Source organism: Seriola aureovittata, chromosome 10 (genome assembly GCF_021018895.1).
Source record: "Seriola aureovittata isolate HTS-2021-v1 ecotype China chromosome 10, ASM2101889v1, whole genome shotgun sequence".
In the NCBI taxonomy this organism is placed as follows: domain Eukaryota; kingdom Metazoa; phylum Chordata; class Actinopteri; order Carangiformes; family Carangidae; genus Seriola; species Seriola aureovittata.
In genome coordinates, this window is record NC_079373.1 from 25,556,033 (window position 1) to 25,576,613 (window position 20,581).

At 43.7% G+C, this 20,581-nt stretch overlaps 1 protein-coding gene across 3 annotated transcripts in view; it reads left to right on the forward strand.

Annotated features, from left to right (window-relative positions):
- LOC130176370 (metabotropic glutamate receptor 8-like) overlaps nucleotides 1–20,581 on the forward strand; it is a 121,400-nt gene that overhangs the window by 25,229 nt on the left and 75,590 nt on the right. For all 3 annotated transcript variants that reach the window (XM_056387411.1, XM_056387409.1, XM_056387410.1), the window contains exon 3: nucleotides 14,428–14,644. In XM_056387411.1, the coding sequence (XP_056243386.1) occupies nucleotides 14,428–14,644 (217 nt within the window). The remainder of the gene's footprint in view (nucleotides 1–14,427; nucleotides 14,645–20,581) is intronic.

Consider the following 20,581-nt stretch of genomic DNA (forward strand, 5'->3'; position numbering starts at 1 on the left):
TAACACAACAGATTTGATACTGAGATTTTAAACAGTCGATACAGCCTGATCAGTTCTGAACAAAAACTTTTCCTGTAACTCCCCTTTACTTGTGACACTTAACATCCCATTGTTTGTCTTTTAAAAGGTGCTAATTTTCATCTTCTTCCCCCGTCTGTAAATCCTTTAAACCTGCTCAAGTCCAGCGCTCGCCCCCACACATAATGAGCCTCTGCTCCTGCATCAGCAGTCGCCCCCAAAAAACCCAACAATTAAATCTGCCTGCGGTTGGAGCCCATTGTTATTTAAAGAATGGTCAGTAATTAGCTGTTTGTGAACCGAGCTCTTTGGAGTAACTGTGTGTTTCCCCTGGAGACCGAGCTGTACCTTCACTGCAGGAGATATCGAAGAGGTGAAAGTGGTGGAAACTGAAATCCTCATCTTCACTCAGCAGTGATGAAGAGGTAGAGCTCAGGTCTGACAGGAAATATTAGAAACACCCTCTCAGTGTATTACAGTTCAACAGCAACACAAACTGAAGTGAGCAGACAGTTGTAAAAACACCTCTTAAATAGGTTGAACCAAAACTCCGCCAACACAGAAGACATCCAACAAAGTTCAAAACAGTGTAAAGATCTCTGTCCATGTGTAGTGTGATTATAGATCAGCTCTAGCTTCTATATTAATACTGTGAAAGTATCAAAGCCTCAGTCCACAGAGAAATGCACACAGCCTGTATTCAGAAACTGAGCCTTAAAACCAGCCGTCAGGACTTCTGGAACTTTGTGATGTCACAACAAAGCAGTCACCAAGCCCCGCCCACCTGGACCCACCATCCAAACCTTGCAGGATTTGGTTTCTCTGAGTGTTTTTACCTGAAATCTACTATATTTTTATTGGATCACTCAGAAAACAGTCAGCCAATCAGAAGAGAGGCTCAGAGCCTCCTCTCTTCTGATTGGCTCACCGACCTGTTGTTACTAGAGCTCCAGAGAGAAGCCTGAGAGAGGAGATGTGAAACTACACTGAGATGGTTTTTGGTTCTTAAAACCACAAATATATCTTCTTATGGATCAACACTTCAAATAAAGTAAGTAAAGTGTCACATATGGGACTTTAATTGTCTCCATGACCTGTGCGTCACAGCCTCTGCTGCAGCGGCTGACTGTGCTGGTAACTGGGCCAGATACAGACTGAGACTCCTTTAGCTTTGAAAAGCTCAGTTTTAGACTTAAAGGTCAAGAAAATTACAGACAATTTTAGATAATTTGCGATAATTTGACAATACTGAAAATGATTGTTTCGAATAAAAGCCTTCCCAGTAGCTGAGATAAAGACTTGAAACTGTACAGGTTATAATTTTGTAGTAAATATGCAAAACTGCAATAATAAACAGCATCAGTGTAGACGACTTTTCCTAAACTGCTCTCGGCTCCAAAAAGGTTGAAAAGTCGAGACTTTGTTAAATGACGTCCTGCAACGTCACACAATCATTAAAGCTGAGAAACGACCCGACCTGACGGAGTGAGGTTTCCCTCGGCAGGACGGATGGATTTTAGGAGGAGGAGAAGAAAGAGCGAGAGAGAGAGCAGGCAGAGGTAGTCAGCTGCTTCTCATGGTCGTAAATTAAAATTGTCGGGGTGACGCTAACGCCGGAGCTAATGAGCAGCAGCAATGAAGATAAATGTTGTAAACATTCCCGGCTCATGTCAAGTTGAACTGATGGAAAAACCAACAACATCTCATTTAGGTTGTTTCAGGATCCTATAAGAGTTATGTGATCAGCATGAAAAGGCTGCAAACTGTTACACTGTGTCTTTTTGATGATCCTTTCATATGCTAATGTGTTTGAGCCGCAGCACGTTTCCAATTAGACCTGCTGAAGTTTGGTGCGTCAGTGCGACAAAAACACACACACAAAAAAAAAAAAAAAAACAGAAACTTGTGGCTTCACACCTGCAAAGGTTGGTTCCTGGTCTGATAAACTGTCTGATAAACTGTCTCGCTGTCTGAAGTGAGACAGCAGTCGAGCCACTCGTCCTCACAGACTGAGAGGAGCTAATTATTCTCTGCAGAACTTGTTTGTTTTGTTCCCCCAGCTTTGCTGTAATCCTTCCTGTCTGCAGGACAGATACTTTATCTGGGTAGATTGGTAGATGCTACAGTTTACACATGTCCCCTAAACACCTCACATGCAGACTATTGGTATAGGCTATAATTTATACATGTCCCCTGAACGCCTCACATGCATACCATTGGTAGACGCTACAATTTACAGAGGTCCCCTAATCATCTCACATGCAGAATGTTGACAGACGCTTCAATTTACATCGGTATAGGCTATAATTTACACGTCCCCTAAACAATTTAGACTATCAGTAGACTGTTCAGTTTACATATGTACCCTAAACACCTCACATGCAGACAATCGGTAGATGCTTTAATTTACGCGTCCCCTAAACACCTCACATTCATACCATTGGTAGATGCAACAATTTACAGATGGCCCCTAAACACCTCACATGCAGACTACTTATTTGTATTTATCCAATAATTTATTTTAAGATGAAATACCTGAAAACTAATGACACTCACTACAGCCTCAGTTGTTCTTTGTGTTAATTGCCAATTAGCGTATGTTAGCATGCTAACATGCTAAATTAATAAGGTAAATGTTGTATACCTGCTAAACATCAGCATTAGACCAGTACAGAGCCTGACAGCTCACAACAAGCAGCGGTTTTGTCTTGCTGTCTGTCAGATAAAATAAAAACCCTGAATCAGAGAATCTGTGATTTAGACTTCACAGCAGCAAGTGGGTCAGTCAGTGTTTGAGGCCTGGATGTGTTAAAGTGGGACAGCCCAAATAAATAATGTGTAAAAATACACTTACAATGCAGAAAAGGCTGCTGGAGCTTCTTCCTGCTGTCAGCTGCTGACAGAGAGAGACGGTCTCTGTTGGTTTTCCCTGTCGACTCAAACCACTGAGGAAAAAAAAAAAAAAACAGTGAAATAAAACAGCAAAAAAAAATCAACGTTTTAACCATTAAATTAATTTACTGTTTGGTCTTAAAGTCAGATAACCTGCCAGTGAGTGAAACTATTTCACCTGTTTCACTGAGAGGATTTTTAAGAACCTTAGGATAAGACTATAACAGAGGGAAACGGCTTTGAGGGGAACAGTCCCTGTGTGCAGGTCCTGCTCTGGCCCAGTTTCTGTGGGTAAATAAAGCCAAGCGCTCGTGGTCTCTGGCTCCTGATACAAGAGCGATGTTGCGTGAGAGGTCGAGGCTTCGAAATGTGTCGAGTATAGTTGAAGTGTGTTATCATTTTCACATGTGAAGCCTCCCTTCTTCTCTCCATCCCGTGACTGCTTTTTTCGACTGTGTATGCAAAGTCCTCGTAGAGAATTGCTGCGTTTTTATATCTTCTGGTCTGTGACGCTGATTGACGTGTTAACGCCAGGGACTCGCCGCCTGCGTGCGCTTGTGCTTGGCGGTTTGCGGAACATCTCGGTTTTCATTTCGACTCGCACTTTGCATCGTGTCTTGTTTCTCTGTCTCTTAGATTTTACATGTGTGACACGTTTGGTTTTCCAGCAACAACAAAAAAAAACAAATAGGGAAAAGATCAAGATGGCATATTGACATCGTACCAGCAACATTACATAAAACTGACACCTTTCAGTTTAGTTTCAATGTGTGAATATGGCCTGAAAAACATATAAATATTTGATTTTCTTAACCATTTTAGCAGCTGCATGTGGCGACAGTGGAGGCCACATGTCCTTTATGGTCAGAGAAGAAACCCAATGAAGGCTATAATTATATTATGTCAATAATTTAAAAGGTGAAGGGCTGTGTTCTTCCAGTGCTCGCTCTCTCTCTCGCTCTCTCTCTCTCTAAGTTATACATGTTTTTTTCTTCACCTTTCCCATTACTGAGGCCCAGTTGTCCCCCTCCTGCCCCTTATCTGTCACCAGAGAGAAGTATTCTCGGAGTTGAATGGCATCTTGGAGAGCCTGCCATAGTCCTGATCCCAGACTTGACTCTGCTGTAGAATGAATTTGGGACTGATCCTGATATTACTGCAGGAAGGATAAGAGTCTAAAGTACCTAAAACAGTTTTAGATTCCTCACAGTACAGTAGTGTACAGATACAGTGTATATTGAATGTCAGTGAGCACCAGCCGCCACTTTCACCCCACCTCCTCCTCCTGTCCAAGCTACATCGGTGCAGGGCCACTCTACCTTGTTCTAGTTCATAAGTACTGCATGTGTTAGTTTATAGTAAGTAAGTTAGCTAAACTGTTATTGTTGCAACAAAGCTGCTAAAGTGCAGAAGTTCTTCTTCTGGTGTTTGTTGTAGTTACAGAACAGCTTCAGGTGCATTACCAGAGGAGAGCCTGGTTTGCATGTTGCTGGGAAAGCCAGGACAGATTGCAGTCGCAGGCAGATGTATATATGTAAAATTTAAAGTTTCTTAAATCCTGTCTGGATTCTATATGAATACAAGAAACTTGAAATGACAAGTGTTAAAGAGGCCACGTTGTTTGTAAAAAAAAAAAAAAAAAGACTTTTGCTGCTCAAAACTAGCTCGTGTGCACATTTAAAATAAACCGGATTCTCTGGCCCGTCCTCGAACTGAGTCCTGAGTCCAAATGAACTAAGGCTCATATGGAAAAAAAACCTCATGTATAAATCTTACTCTACATGCATGTAACTGCTGAGTCTTTATTTATGATTTCAGCAGTTAGTTTCTCTCCTGTCACGTTGGTCTTGATTATACGACTTCATGGATCCATTGGGTTAGGTTTTAATAATCCTTGAGTCCTTTTCAGATGCAGTCTCCCCTTTACAAAATGAAATGCATTAAGCTTTGGTTGGTTTACTTCCTCTTTAAATGAGTTTCCTCTGCAGGGCGCTTTGGTTCACGGCTCTTAGAGATGGGGGTAAGGAGCGTAGACATTCGGGGGTGAGCTCAGAGTTGAGCTAATGCTTTTTCATATCAAAAAGCCAGTTGAGGTGGTTCGGTCGTCTGATGTGGACGCTTCCTGGGTGTCCTCCATTAGAAGTTTTCTGGACAGGTCCGACTGGCAGGAGTAGACCCAGAGCTCACTGAGTTCTTCCCTTGGGAGCTGGTAAACGTTGCTGTGAAGAGGAACATCTGGACTACCTTTCTTACCTCCACTACGACCGACTCCGGATAAGCAGCAGAAGATCGATGGATGGTTTGTTTCAGTATCTTGAGAGAGCTAAACATCTGCTTTGTTGGGTCCAAACAGACTGGAGGTGTGAGTGCATTGATGACAACCTGCGTAACAGTCTGTTCAAACATCAGTTCTCTTGACACCGTCTGAAGGCGAGAAACACCCACATACATATTTCCATATCTGACTGTGTATATCCATAATGCAGCAGCTACTCTCCACACTCCACCGAGCTGATGTGCAGAACACGAGTGGAGAAAATGTTTCTGAACTGAAGGGCCGTTCTTAAAGCTGAGCACTTTACATAATCCCCCCGGGGCGGAGATGAGATCAACGCGCGGCCGTCTTCAGCGGGACGAGGACAGAATCTAAACGTTGAACCCAAAGCCAAGACTTTCAGAAGACAGCTTGGCGTCAGGCCTTGCTGTGTTGGCTTGTTTACTCAGCGGGCAGGCTGGAGGCTGACTGATGGTCGTGGCCTCGTATGTTTGTTCTTTTTGGCAGCTCCACCTCCTCACTGCTGACGCCAGGTGAGAGCTGGCATCGGGTTTTTTCGCAGGCCAAAGGACCAGCTGGCCGTGACACAGAGCCAGCAGCAGGACGGACACATCGGTGTCCTCAGGCTCAGACAGGTCTGCTACGGGACTGGACGGAGCTCAGAGAGTCAGCAGGAGGACTGTTGAGTCCATCGATTTCTGGCTGCCGGCTGGTTTCTGTTTCTCAGATGAATAATGTGGCACCGAGCAGCAGCCGAGTCAGGACAAGTCTGAGTTATTTTTAGGAGAAAACAATACTGGTAGATTAGTTCTGATATTTATTTCAGACTTTGAGAATCAAGGAATGGAGATGGGGGGAAAAAAGCATTTTAATCAGGTGGAGAGCAGCAGTGAAAACAGTCAGACACATATGACTGTGAATCCTGATTGCACATCTTTACAAACTCATGCCGGTCGCCCAAACTTTGTTCAAACTCACAGAACTTTCTTTTAAATTCTGGTGGAGATCCCAGAGGTTCCAGTGATGCCAAATTTGTCAAGCTGAATTTTGGGGGATGTGTGTCTAAATTATGCAGCAGTCATCTAGAATATTTCCATTAGGTGGAATGATGATGAGGCCATAAAAAACACAGAGTCTTGGATGAATATTCAGTCAGTGGTCATATGTTTATTCTCATAAGTGTGATTCAGCTTCGAGAAATCAATTGGTTTTAACATAATTACTGCCTGACTATGTTCAGAAAAAGTTTTCTCTAGTGAAGGAAGTTACTACTGCAATTAGAAGAGTTCAGGGTGGATGTACAAAGTTCAGGACACTGAAGGTGAAGTTCACATCCTGAATTAGATTCCCTACCAGACCTTGGGTGGTCATGGTTACAATAATAAACACAAGGACGGCGTACCTACCTTCATCGCCATGGTTACTGCAATAACAGTCATGGCACTAAAAGTACTTAGGTTAGGTTTAGGAAAAGATTGTGATTTGGGTTAAAATTAGCATTCCCTCAACATTAGATGATCTTCGTTGGCATGGTTACAACAATAAACACGCAGACTGTACCACCTAACTTTGTCGTCGTGGTTACTCCGATAACGATCATGGCTTGGTTAGGTTTAGAAAAAAGATGTTGATTTGGGTTAAAACGAGCACTTCCTCGCCATTAGACACTCTTTGTTGTCATGGTTACAATATAAACCACAGGCTTCACATGGGAATCGAACACACCGCTGTCCTGTGTCACGTTCATCCGTCCACCACCACCTCCTCCTGACGTGGACCTTGTCTCTCTTTACACTACGTCACCGACACTTTTCCCCTTTGCTCGTGTCACAATCACTACGACCAGTAGATGTCGCCTAGCAACAAAACATAACTATGGGTCATAGTAACCTGCTGCAGAGACGAACCTATGGGCTCGTTTCTTACAGGAGAGTCTCTCAATTGATTTAAAATGCAACAACCGCAGCAACTAAATAGCTGCAATGTATTTAAAGTACGTTCACTACGAGTGCTTGTTTTTACCATTAATATTCTTTTAAACTATAATTTGTCTCCGGTACAAAAGGACATATTTCTGAATAGACACCTGAATTCACCCCAGTGAACACGAGCAGCCAATGTGCTTCTGTTCATATTACGTTTATATGCATTTACATGAATAGTAAATGCATAGACATCCGCACAAGAAGTCTGTGCAGACATAATAAGATGGGCCCTCGCAGTTATAAAATAAAAATTATAATTATATATAAGTATGTTTTGGCTCCTCAGTCCAACCAAGAAATGACTTTCATTTTCCACAACTCTGCAGGCGACACATTTAACATCCGGATTATTAATATGAGCATATACTTTTTTATTGATGCATTTAATCCATAAAATTAATCATAAGTGTCATTTCGTTGAGGGATCTCTTCATCATGTGTGAAAAATATCTCCACACATTGTTTTGCTTTGAAATTTTGCTCATGTGGTATTTTGTTGTAGATTCCTGATCATGTTCACGTTCAATTAATAGAAATCCTGAATAAAAAGTAAAGATTAAAGAAACAGTTGTCCAAAACCTCCGACCTTTCTTCTAAGTTCCTGAAAACATTTTTTAAGCTCAAAACTTGTCTGTTAAATCAAAGGATATGATGGGTTTTTATGTGGTGTTTCCATTATTTTTGACCACCAGAGTGAGTGATTTCCAGAGTTGCGCTGATGGTTCTTGAACTTTAAGTGTCATTATCTCTGCACTGAGTGTGTGATCTGACTGTCTGCTGCAGACACTGCGGAGTTTCAGCGTTGTCTGAAACAGTTCGGAGACCCTCAGTTCGCCCCGAGGCGCTTCAGAAGAAAATATGAAACAAACAGGAGTTTGTTTTCCCCTCTCTGACTGTTGACAGATGATCACTTCTTATTCGAGCTTCTTTCTAATCACACGCTCAACCTCGGTTTCACCTTGTTTCCTTCTCTGAGCTTCAAAAGACGGTGAAACCTTCGGAGACACGTGACCCGGGTTACACAGGAGTGTGTGTCGTTCTCTCACGATGAGCTTCGTGTCGGGCTCCTCTGAGGATCTGATTTCAATTAAAGAGCTTCAGTCTTTCCTCTTTTTCTGTTCAAATGCAGTTTGAGCTCAGCTGTTGAATGACTCAACCGATCAGTTTCCAGAGTTTGATTTGGAAAGCCTCCTCATGGCCTGGTCACAAGAAGCAGATGTTAAAAGCGCTGCAGTTATATTTTAATTCAGAGCAAGCGACTTACATGTGACTGTTATGTGCCGTTACATAAATGATTAATGAACCCCAGTTTGTCATGCTTCACATGACATTTTCATGGCTGTTCATCCATGTAATTATTTATCATAAGTGTCACAGTTTTGTTTTCTTTAGGAGACTTTAACACCCCCACCCCCCACCCCCCCCCCCCCACCCCCCCAAGTCTCCAAAGTAGGCCATGTAAAAGGCATGTCTCCTTTAATTTGAGATATTTAAGCATTTAATTAAAAAAGGAAACTTTTCAGCGGGGCACTGAGTCATTCTGACTTCATCCTGAATTCAGTTTGATCACTGCGAGAAAGGGATCAGGAGAAACAGAGCAGCGACAGCAGGAGTCGTGAAGGATTTTACCTCGAGGGCGAAGCTGTTTATTGTCCGGGAAAGAGAGCGATGACAGTAAATAGAGCCTTTACTTTAAATAAGAAAATCAGAGCGCAGAGTGAACGATGATGGACGAGTGCTGTCTCCTCGGATGGATTTCCTCTTTCACCGTTCAGTCGGGCAGAAAGCTTGAGGCTGTCGCAGGATGACGAGCATCAATCACTGTCACAGGAAACACCCTGCGGCGGCAGAAAACGGGGCCCGTGTCCTCGGATGTAAAGATGCCCACACATGCGTGAATCTGTCCTCGGGGTGAGACCGGGTCTGGTCCAGCTCAGCGGGTCTCACCGGGGTAAAGTAAAGGTTTGGTGTTGAGGGTAATGATCGCTGTCAAGGCGTCATCTATCAACGCGCCGCTCGCCCACTGGGAGATGACAAGTGCATCCGCTGCTGCTGTCACTTCACAGCGGGCTGACGTCCAGGACCAGATCGCTTCTATTTGTCCCCCTGAGACCGGAGACCCGAGACCGGTTCTGATCAGAGAGTGAAAGAGATTCTTCAGTCGCCGCGACACTGCAAACAACCTCCAGCTTTATACATGTTTCTATGTCTCCGCAGCGGCGATATGTCAGTAACGCTTTGAGGGAACTTCTTCACATTTGGCACAAACGTCCATTTGGACCCAAGAATGAACTGATTTTATTTTGAGGGGTCAAAGGTCAAGGTCACTGTGACCTCACAACACACGTTCTTTGGCCTCTTAAAATGTGACATCTCAAGACCAACCTGAGGGAATTTCTTCACATTTGGAACAAACGTTCACACCCAGAATTTGGTGGTCAGAGGTCAAAGGTCAACTTCATGGTGACATCGAACTGTTGTGATGTGACCAAGCCATTATTCAACGCTGTAATTCAGGAAGTGACAATATTTCCTTCAACTTGGCAGGTTGGCGGAGGCAAACAATCGTGAAGTGGTAGTTAATTTAATTTTTCAAAAAACCTGCCAGTGAATTAAGTTTATTTCCACCCACTTTTTAAAAAAAAAAATGTAATTAAATATGTAAAAAAATATAAATGATGTTTTTAAATGAAATGATCTTTGAAATAATACGTTTCCCTTTACTGTTTTCAGTTGAGTCCTGAATGTTCGATAGTTATCAATAAAATAAAAAGTGTTAAAGTTTAAAAAGGAATTATTTGTCCTCCGCTGCAGTAGATTAATAATTGATAACAGATCTGTTCACATGTTCTGAGTGTCTGCCCTTGTTTCAGAATAAAAGCCTTGTGTGATGGTGGCTGATTAATTAATTAATGAATTTATTAATACATTCTTTTAGAGTGGAAGGGATAAAATCATCCACCCTCAGTTATACCTCACAGCGATGATGAGGTAGTAGTAATCGCACTGTGAGGATGGGTACGTGAGTGTGCTGCGAGCTCGTCAGCAGGGTTTCAAGTTAGGCTGCTAATTAAAATTGCAGTCCTGCGGTCGGGGGAAGGGCCTCCTTCACAAGCCACCAGCACGGCACGATCTCCTTTATTTTTTTTCTCTCTGAGAGTATTTGCAATTTATTTAATAACACATTTGGAACTCGGTGTGACTACAGCACAGCTTCATTTCACAAACCTGCAGTTATTATTGTGATTATTATCATTACTGCTGTAATTTGATGACGTCCAGTGTCTTGTGCACGAAGCTCGGTCAAAAAGCCAAACTGGAGTCATGATTGTGACGGAAGTCATGGTTGTTCAGTCTGCTGTGATGCTTCAGTGTGCCTCTTCTCAAGTTGAGAACTTTATACTTCACATCCCTGTTGATCCTTTTCTCAAAGAGGAGGTGCTGCCGATCCGCCCTCAACCTCACTGTGCTGTGTATTGATGAAGCCATGACGCTGTCCGTGGTGCTGAAGTGACAGATTTATACAAACTCCTCATTTGATTTTTAAATTGTCTCTAAAGCAAATTTCAACAGCTGTCCGGCCATCTTAAGAGACATGTTGTAGCAATGTTCAGAGCGACCTGTTTCCTGACGAAGTCAAGTAGCTGTTGTTGGAGTTAATTGTTGCTTAGCGATCTTTGATATCTGCTGCTATGGCAACACGTTGGAATGTATATGGGCGCCGTAGCCGTCACTTCAACCGTCGCTGCTTAAAGTCCCTATTAGTGCCCCTTATGTCGGCAGATGTGTCACCATGGTTACTGTAATAAAGGTCGTGGCTTGGTTAGCTTTAGGAAAACATTTGTTGTCATGGTTACAATATAAACTGCTGTTTTCACATGGGACTCGAACACCGCTCTCCTGTGTCATATTCATCCATCCACCACAACCGTCTCTCTTTATTCTACATCATCGACACTTTTCCCTTTGCCCCCGTCATAATCACTACGACAACGAGATGTCGCCTAGCAACAAAACCTGACTATGGGTCACAATAACCTGCTGCACAGACGACCTGTGGGCTCATTTCTACCTGTGGAGGTTTTCCAGTCACCTCCACTTGGTTGGAGCCCCACGACCAAGCTGGATTAATTGTATTTGTTCCCTCCAGGTGCTGAAATCACAGGATGGTTGTGTCTGTGGGTATCTGCGGAGCGCTGTGATCCGCCTCAGTGAGACTCAATGAGCATTAAAAAACAGCGGTGTGGTCCTTTAAATGCAGCAGCAGGGTGTGAATAGGTGGAGCTGATGTGTTTTAATGGAGCAGCAGCTCCAGAGCATCAATAACTGATGCTGCTGTTTATTCAGCCCCACAATGCATCATTAATGCTAATGGAGGGTCCCCACCATATTCACATGCAGCTGCAGTTATTTCAGCCTCAGCTGTTGTGTGTGTGTGTGTGTGTGTGTGTGTGTGTGTGTGTGTGTGTGTGTGTGTGTGTGTGTGTGTGTGTGTGTGTGTGTGTGTGTGTGTGAGAGTGATTTCAGTCGGTGATCAGTCACCACCGTCCTGTTTAAACCTCATATCTGACAGAAGTCGCAGGGTTTGGATTTTGAGTGGGAGACTGATGCTCCCATCATGCTCTCTGATTGAACACAGCAGTTCTTTCATCCTGACATGAGCTGGTTTTGTCAACCCTTCCTCTCCCAGTTTTAATCTGTCTCCAAAATAAGATGCAGAAAACTGTAGAGCTTGTTTCAGAGGTTTTTCTGAAGGGATATGGAAGATTTGAAATACCTAAAGTTCAACCAGTCAAGCAAAGAAATGAAGTGAAATTCAACAAACGTTAATCTAGTAACAATTATTTAGCTCTTTAATTTTATTTAATTTCATTTTTTATACTTTATTGTGTCAGTTAATGTCAAGGAAACATACATTTCTTATTTAAATATTTTGACACAAACTTTTTTGCCTCATAACTTTGACAGTTTTGACTTTAAGTGATTCCTTAATTACAAGACTAAGATAAGGAGAAAACCTCAAAATACTTAAGGGAACATTTTAAGTAAACCTTAAAGTTGTTTTGTGCAACTGTTTTTCTTTTAAGGAAATCGTAACTCAGGTTTTCAGGAAAATCTTAACTTGCAACCGGCCTCTGAATGTCACCGCTGCTTCCTGAACACAAACAATTCAAAAGCTCATAATAACATTTGGCTGCTGCCCAAAATAAATAATAAATCTTAATGAGTTCAGCAGTCCAAACACAGAGTCATATTCCTGCCTGACGAAAAATGAAGCTTAAAAAGTGTTCACGGTTTAGATTCTGTAATTAATCATTTCCTCATACATTATAAATTATTTCATCCATCTGCACTTCATCTGCTGTTAATCAGAATGTTAATTTTTATGACCTGCCCCACCCGATCCGCTGATTAACTACAGTGCCCGTGGATATAACTACGACCCATGCATCACTACTGCACGCAGTGTTTCCTGTCGGCAGGTCTGAAGAATAACTTCTCTTTAAATGTTTTAGATAATGTCTAAAAGGGCTGTTTCTCAGAGTTTCCGAATAGTTAACTTTTTGGACAAAACTCGTTTCATGTCAAATGGAAACGTGCACTAACTTTATCCATCAGATAAACAGCTGAGGAAACTTTTAAAGTGTCTAAAGTGTAAAAAGTCAGTAAAGCATCAGAGGCTCAGATGTGTTGTTTGTGTTCAGCTCTGATGGAAATAAACCTAAGCTCCTCTCTGATGTGTTAAACCTGCGGCGCACTGATAGTGTCAGCTCTCCGACAGGTTTGTATTTACTGTACAGGCCTTTAATTTGCCTCCTGTCGCCGAGCGAGTCGGGCTGAGTGACATTTGTATTGCTGTCAGGCCCGCTGTCATCTGTCTTCCTCCCTCCTCCTCCTGTGAATCCTGATGAGGGTTCGAGCGGCACTCAGCCCAACACCTCGGTCTCTGACTGAAGTGAAATCAATCAGCCCTTCAATCCTTCTCTAAAGCACCATTATCCAGCCCCGCCGGGCCTGTCGGCCTTTCTGCTGCAGGATCTATGACCTGATCCGCCTCCCTAATTCACATAGGAGAGCGGTTAACTCAACTCGGACAAAAAACTGAACAACAGGAAGTCGAGGAAGGTCAGGATTTAAGGTTCAAACTCAATCTGTTTTAAATCTCTCAAATACACTGTGGGGTGTTTGGGGGAGAGACAGTGTACAACATTTAAAAGTTAATCTGAAAACACTGTTTTCTCACTTCCTGTCTGCAGTTAGTAGAGTTGTATGTACGACTAAATCAACAAGCCTCAAATACCAGGAAGTAAGATTGTGCTTTTCCACAATGAAAATATAGTGTTTCTTTTTCTGGCTGGTGTGTAGCATTTTCTCGTAGAAATTACATTTATATTCCACTAATTTACAACAACATATTACAGATTGAATATTTTATCAATGTAACACATTTTTCCTCTTATAATGTCTAGTCGCAGCTCTACTTTCCATTTTTTCATTCACTTTTAATCTGCTGTCAGTATATCGCAACGCTTCCTGCACTGATGCTTCAAATTAAAAGCCTTCCAGTAAATCAAAGGACACGTTCCATCCCTTTCCTGTTATGCTTTTGTTGTGAAACATCTGCAGGAAGTGTTGAGTTTTGACTGTGATCAAAAAAATGGCAAAGTAGATGCAACTAAAAAGCTGTTATTCTAATACTAAGAATTTACTGTATTTTAATATTTTCTTGCTGAAATACAAGAGTTTTATATTGTAGGTAAATGTACAGACAAAATGATACTGGATTATATATATATATATATATATATATATATATATATATATATATATATATATATATATATATATATATAATTTATTTAACTTAAACAACCTTGATACTTCTGTGTCCTCCTGTGTTTTGTTGACACATCCATCCACCACAACCTCCTCCTGACGTCACCGACACTTTTCCCCTTTGCTCCTGTCATAATTACTACGACCACTATATGTCGCTTAGCAACAAAACATAACTATGGGTCATAATAACCTGCTGCACAAACAACCTATGGGCTCCTTTTTTACGGGAGGACAGTCTCGAGAAATCCGGTTACTACTTTGCAGGAGTGTGTTTGAGCAACATGATGCTCTGTTAATTGCCCTGGATGAGACTTATTTAAATGATGTCACCTGTCTGGTTTAAAGGACATTATGTGTGACTGCTGCACCTGTATTTTTATTATTCTACTAACGGTCAACGCCTCCGTGTCTCCACAGATTCCTCAGATCAGCTACGCCTCGACCGCTCCAGAGCTCAGCGACAACACCCGCTACGACTTCTTCTCCCGCGTGGTTCCTCCAGACTCCTACCAGGCTCAGGCCATGCTGGACATCGTGACGGCGATGGGCTGGAACTACGTGTCCACGCTCGCCTCCGAGGGAAACTACGGCGAGAGCGGCGTCGAGGCCTTCGTCCAGATCTCCAGAGAGTCGGGTAGGAAACCTTGAGATGTTCTCCACCAGAATCTGAGAGTTTGTTTGACCTTTAAACACGGTGGGGTTTTTTTATTTTCTGAGCTGCTTGGTTGTTATGTTAAACTAGTTGTGCCTCTGCTCGGAGTGTGTTGTTGAGTGAACAGGAAGAGAGGTCATGTGACCTTCTCTTGATGTGATTACAGAGGAAGTTGACACTGTTTTCTTCTCGGCTGGTCACTGTGAGATAATCACACCCGGCTCTCGCTGATTAAAAAGTTTTCGCACCCAGACGAGCTCTGACATTAATTAGATTGGAAGAGGCATGTTGAAATGCATCAGTGGTTTCATGTATGTTGGAGATCAGTGGCGTGTGTGTGTTTATGAGTGTGTGTGTGGTTTCGGAGTTCAGCTTCCTCAGCTCTGCTGTAATTTGTAGATGAATCAGAGGCTGGAGACCCGCCCATCTTCTCTCAGACCACTTGCATGTTGAAGCATTCAGCAATGATCAAAAGAAAACAAACTTTAAAACACGTCAGCCGAGAAGTTCACGCTGTATCTGAAGGAAACTACCTCTATGTCTTAAAACAGTATCCAGAGGTCTGTTTTGTTTGTACAAATGATTGTCAGTGAGCAGAAAAGTGGGAAAACAAAGCAAATCTTTGACGCTGTGAAGTCAACAGCAAAGAAAATCGTACATTTCATATGTGTATTTTATTTCTGAACTACTTGTTACCTTCCCTTCATTATTTGACTGAAGCTCCATAAGCGAAAACACATTTTAGATGAGTTTTGACAGTTTCACTTTGATTTACCTGAACAGATTTAATGTAATGCAGATTTAGATGCATGTTAAAGTTGAAAGGGCTTATTCTTAATATTGTTCCTTAGGTTAAAAATGCAAAACCTTCAGCAGCAGGAATTGGCTCCATGTAGTAAATCTGCCGTCTTCAGAGTATTATCCTCAGACACGCTGGGATCTAACTGATGAGCGGTTCCCTAGAAACTTCTATAAATTTATGATGTACTGTCTCAGTGTTGTTTTTTTTTTACCTCAAGAAAATCTCCAAACCACATTTCCTCTGGATAATGTAAATAAATTCAGTGGTGTCGGCCGGATTATAACAGAGAGCCGTCAGTTTATTTAAGAGGCCTGATGGTTGTCAGATTATCAGAAGAGGTTTTGTTGTGTATTCTGACTATAGACTGTAAATAAAGATGGACGTAGCCTCTATGACGTCATCCATAGTTTTGAAGAGCGGTTTTGAAGCTCAGAGTGAGCTGCTCCACCGTTGCCATCTTGGCAGTTTGTGACTCCGCCCCTAACTCTCTGCTAATCCAAAAATGGTCAAAGAGGAGGGGCATTTGTGGAGCTGGGACTACGGTGCATGTTGGTTTGCGGAAAGCATACGCTCACCCACCTGTCACTCAAAGAGGCCACGCCCTCAATCCTCCATAACTGTAGTCCTTAATAAAATGTAAACAGGTGAGTTATATAAACAGGTGTCATGAAGGAGGAAATTCGTTTCTGTACCAGGTTGTAAACATGTTTTTTTCTGCTATAAAGGTGGACATTTTAACATGGGAGTCTATGGGGACTGACTCACTGTTGGAGCCAGCCTCTAGTGGCCATTAGAGGAACTGCAGTTACCACTTGATTCTGACATGACTAAATGTGGGCTTGGGCTGATATTTGATAATATAAAATATCTTGATATATCCGGCTATATGTGATATTTTTTATTTGATTCTTTTTCCGGTTTTGCCTGACAGTCCAACGCTTATCTCACGGCTTCGTTTACTCTACATCGTATCATGGTAGCATCGCTTCAACCCGAAACACAATATCGTACATCGTGATATTTTGGATATCGCTCAAACCCAAATAAATGCAACATTTTCCATTTTTGTCAAATCTCTCCTCGGGTCTCATCTACACTAGAACCAGCACTGACTGCCGCCATTGCTCTCCAGCTGTTACAGAAGCAGAAAGCAGAGCAGTTGACGCCCACAGATTTGTTTCAGTAATATATATATATATATCACTGTATTGATTATATGTCTGAGGTCTAATGGGCATCATGTTGCAGCTCACGTTTCCTCTCCCAAATGACAACTCTGCGGAGTTAGTTTGTTATAACAGAAACACCCGTTTGTCTGCAGCAACATCAAGTTACTGTGTTAATAAAAACAACAAGCAGAAAACGACCTAAAGAATTATATAGATAAATATTAAATAAGGTTTTTCATCTCCTGACTGTCACACTCTGCTTCTTTTCATCAGAGGAAACCTGGTTTATAACCTTACTGCTGTAACACCTACATATTTACCTGGGCCTGTGACGGCGCTGTAATCTGTGTGTAAACGGCGGCAGCAGCAGTAATCGTGAAGAATGGCGGCGATTGAGGCGTTTAAAAGCGTCAGATTAATAACGAGACGCTGTGCAGAGAGCAGCTGTGGCTCCTCTGTGGGATCAATGAGCTTTCATCTCTGCTGCTGCTGCTGCTGCTGCACACACACACACACACACGCACGCACGCACGCACACACGCACACACGCACGCACGCACACACACACACACACACACACGCACGCACGCACGCACGCACACACACGCACACACAGACGCACACACACACGCACGCACACACGCACACACACACACACACACACGCACACACACGCACGCACACACACGCACGCACACGCACGCACACACACGCACACACACGCACGCACACACACACACACACACGCACGCACGCACACACACGCACACACAGACGCACACACGCACGCACACACGCACACACACACGCACACGCACACACACACACGCACGCACACACACGCACACACACACACGCACACACGCGCACGCACACACACGCACACACACACACACACACACACGCACGCACGCACGCACGCACACACACGCACACAGACGCACACACGCACGCACACACGCACACACACACGCACACGCACGCACACACACGCACGCACACACACGCACGCACACACACGCACACACACACACGCACACACGCGCACACACAAACACACGCACACACACACATACACGCACGCACACGCACGCACGCACACACACACGCACACGCACGTAAATGACTTCATTAGCAGACTGGAAACGTATTTATAACAACAGGACAGACGTCTGATGGTGTGAAGCCTCTCAGCTGCTGCAGGAGTCGCCGGCTGCACCGTTGACGGAGCAGCCGTTGATAAAGAGAGATGTATTGATTAGAGCTGATCGCTGATTAGCTTCTAATGGGTGGATTATGGGGAAGCACTCACTTCACTGAACACACAGTTGTCTTGATTAAATTATCCAACACTTTATCTCAGCCCAGCAGAAGATGAGTCATTAGGACGAGTTTTAAAAATATATATATTTAAACTCCTGGTGTGAAAAACCTCAGTGATAATTAGCCTCATAACGATTTCCCACCGCAGCTGTTTAACTGTTTCAGCTCGTCCCTCCGCCGACGCTCTGCCGACGCTCGCTGGACGTTTCTGTCAAAGTTCCTCTCAAAGAAATGAGTTAAAATATTCAGAAACTCTCCGGAAGCTCGTGTACGTTTACTCCTCGTTCAGAAGCTCTGAAGAGAAGAAGTGACGGAGCTTTAGAAAGCATTAGAAGGAGAGCCAGGAGGAGGTGGGGGGGGGGGGAGTTAGAGAAGGGAATTGGCAAGAGGAGGAAGACAGGAGGAGGTAGAGGAGGGAAGGAGGGAGAGAGGAGGAAAGGAGGAGGTGGAGGAGGAAAGGAGGGAGAGAGGAGGAAAGGAGGAGGTGGAGGAGGAAAATGATCCAGCTGCTGAGACGTTACCAGATGTTACTGATGTGTGTAACCTGAGGTCCGCAGAGACCTGCACTAATGGCTGCAACATAACACCGGATCGCTTCCGCCGCCGCCCAGCGAAGCCCGTCTCCATGACAACGGTTGCAGATGCGGCGTGCAGAGCGGCTCGGGGACAGATGGATGAAACTGTGTGATCTCCCCGCTGAGCCGAGCCCTGCGGCACGTGAAGGTGTGTGTTGACCTGCAGTGGGCGGAGCTCCGGGGACAGTTGACAGGTGGAGCGAGCCTGTGTGTGTGTGTGTGTGTTGTGTGTGTGTGTGTGTGTGTGTGTGTGTGTGTTGAACATCTTTAAAGGGACAGTTTACTGGTCGAGTCAAATGTCTCCTTGTTTCCATCACTGCGTCTTGTCCACACATCTCCTCTCCTCTGATTGGCTCACTGACCTGTTGTTACTAGAGCTCCAGAGAGAAGCCTGAGAGAGGAGATGTAAAACTACACTGACATGGTTTTTATATCTTCTTATGGATCAACACTTCAGATAAAACACAGAAGAAGAAGATAAGGAGCTTTGATGTTCTGTACAGTTTGAAAATACACAAAGTAAAAATAAAAGTCAAAGCCCAATCTCATCCAAAGATCCGAGCTCCAAGAAGGGTGGAGGTTTATTGGATGTCAGAGATCACATGACGCCGTCTCATTGGAAAAATCTGAAGTATATTCACGTGTCTGTGCAGAAATCAAATCAAATCTGCATTAAATCCAAGCTGCTCATCTACATTTTGAAGCGGCACATGTTCTTGTTAATAATTTTTCCATCTAGATGCAGCCATTGTTGCTTCTTCACCGTCTTTTCAGCCTCCTGATGAAAACCAGCAGCTCAGAGCGATGCTGCTTCTCCTCGCTGCTCCGCCGAGCCGCCGCCGCTGCCGCCGCTCCACCCAGCTCATAATCAATTAGCGACAACTGGACCAGAACCATGAGGCAGCTCGATTCCTGTCCGGGGGGTGGGGGGGGCTACAGTTTGTTGTGTCAGGAGCCCAGGTGAGGCGACTTGTAGGTGGCTCTCTCTCCGTCCTCTGCCGGACCAGCTGGCAGATGACAGGAGAGTTTCCCTGAGGGCAGAGTCAGTGACCTCACTGGTCACAGATTAAAGGAGCATTTACATAATATCGCTGCAGAAGAGTCACTTCTCCCCTGGAAGTTCTTCGCCTGAACTCCTTCACCATTCAGTAACATTCAGGAAAATATTTAAAAAAAACGTCTTTAAATAATCATTCCCTCCGTTTAGTAATCCCATCGACCGGAGATTAAATATCTCTTCTTGTCCGTTTGCCTTTGAAGTCTTTGAACTCTCCATCGGCCGCAGGGTCTCTCCTCCACAGAGCCTCGACCTCCCGCGCGCTCAGCTGAGTCACCGTCACCGCCGCGCATGCCAATACTCACACACTCACGCCGGTTTCCAGGGTTTATTCAGTGTCGATTCCAGTTAACAGACAGGAAACAGATGGAGACGACACAGCTCCGTGCCTGTAAATATTCGCCATATCGGCTTGTGTTTTCCCGGCCCTACGTCGGGCCTCTCTCTGTATCCATGGTGCCAGAAACAGGGTCACAGGTTAGAAACCCATTTCTCTCTAGTTCATGTTTCACTTCCTCTTCTGATTTTTGATCCTGATTGAGAGAATTTGAGTCAAAGTGACGGTTCACTACTGATTCCGACTCAGCTGCATTTTTATCCAGTTTCATTTGATATATTTCTGACACCTTTTTAGATTTAAACCTTATATTTTAACTGGATAAAGGATTTTAATGATCAGATGTAGTTTTAAAGTTGTTTTAAGGACTTTTCTTAAGGTCTGACGACCTTCTCCCCGATCGTGGGACTTATTTTACCTTGTTTTAAGTTTTCCATTTCAACAATCGTGTTGTTTTGCGAGTTGTTCTTGAACTGAGGTCAGATATAGTGGCAGTGTGTGTGTGGGCTGCAAACACGAGAGACGATATCCACCAGCTGAAGTCAGACCTCTCCGTAACCAGCTAAAGCATATCTCCCATAGTTCCCAGCGGCCCGATCTCCCTCCACCCGGGCGTCTCGGCCGGTCTCGGCCTCTGCTGCCGCCCTTCCCTCCCT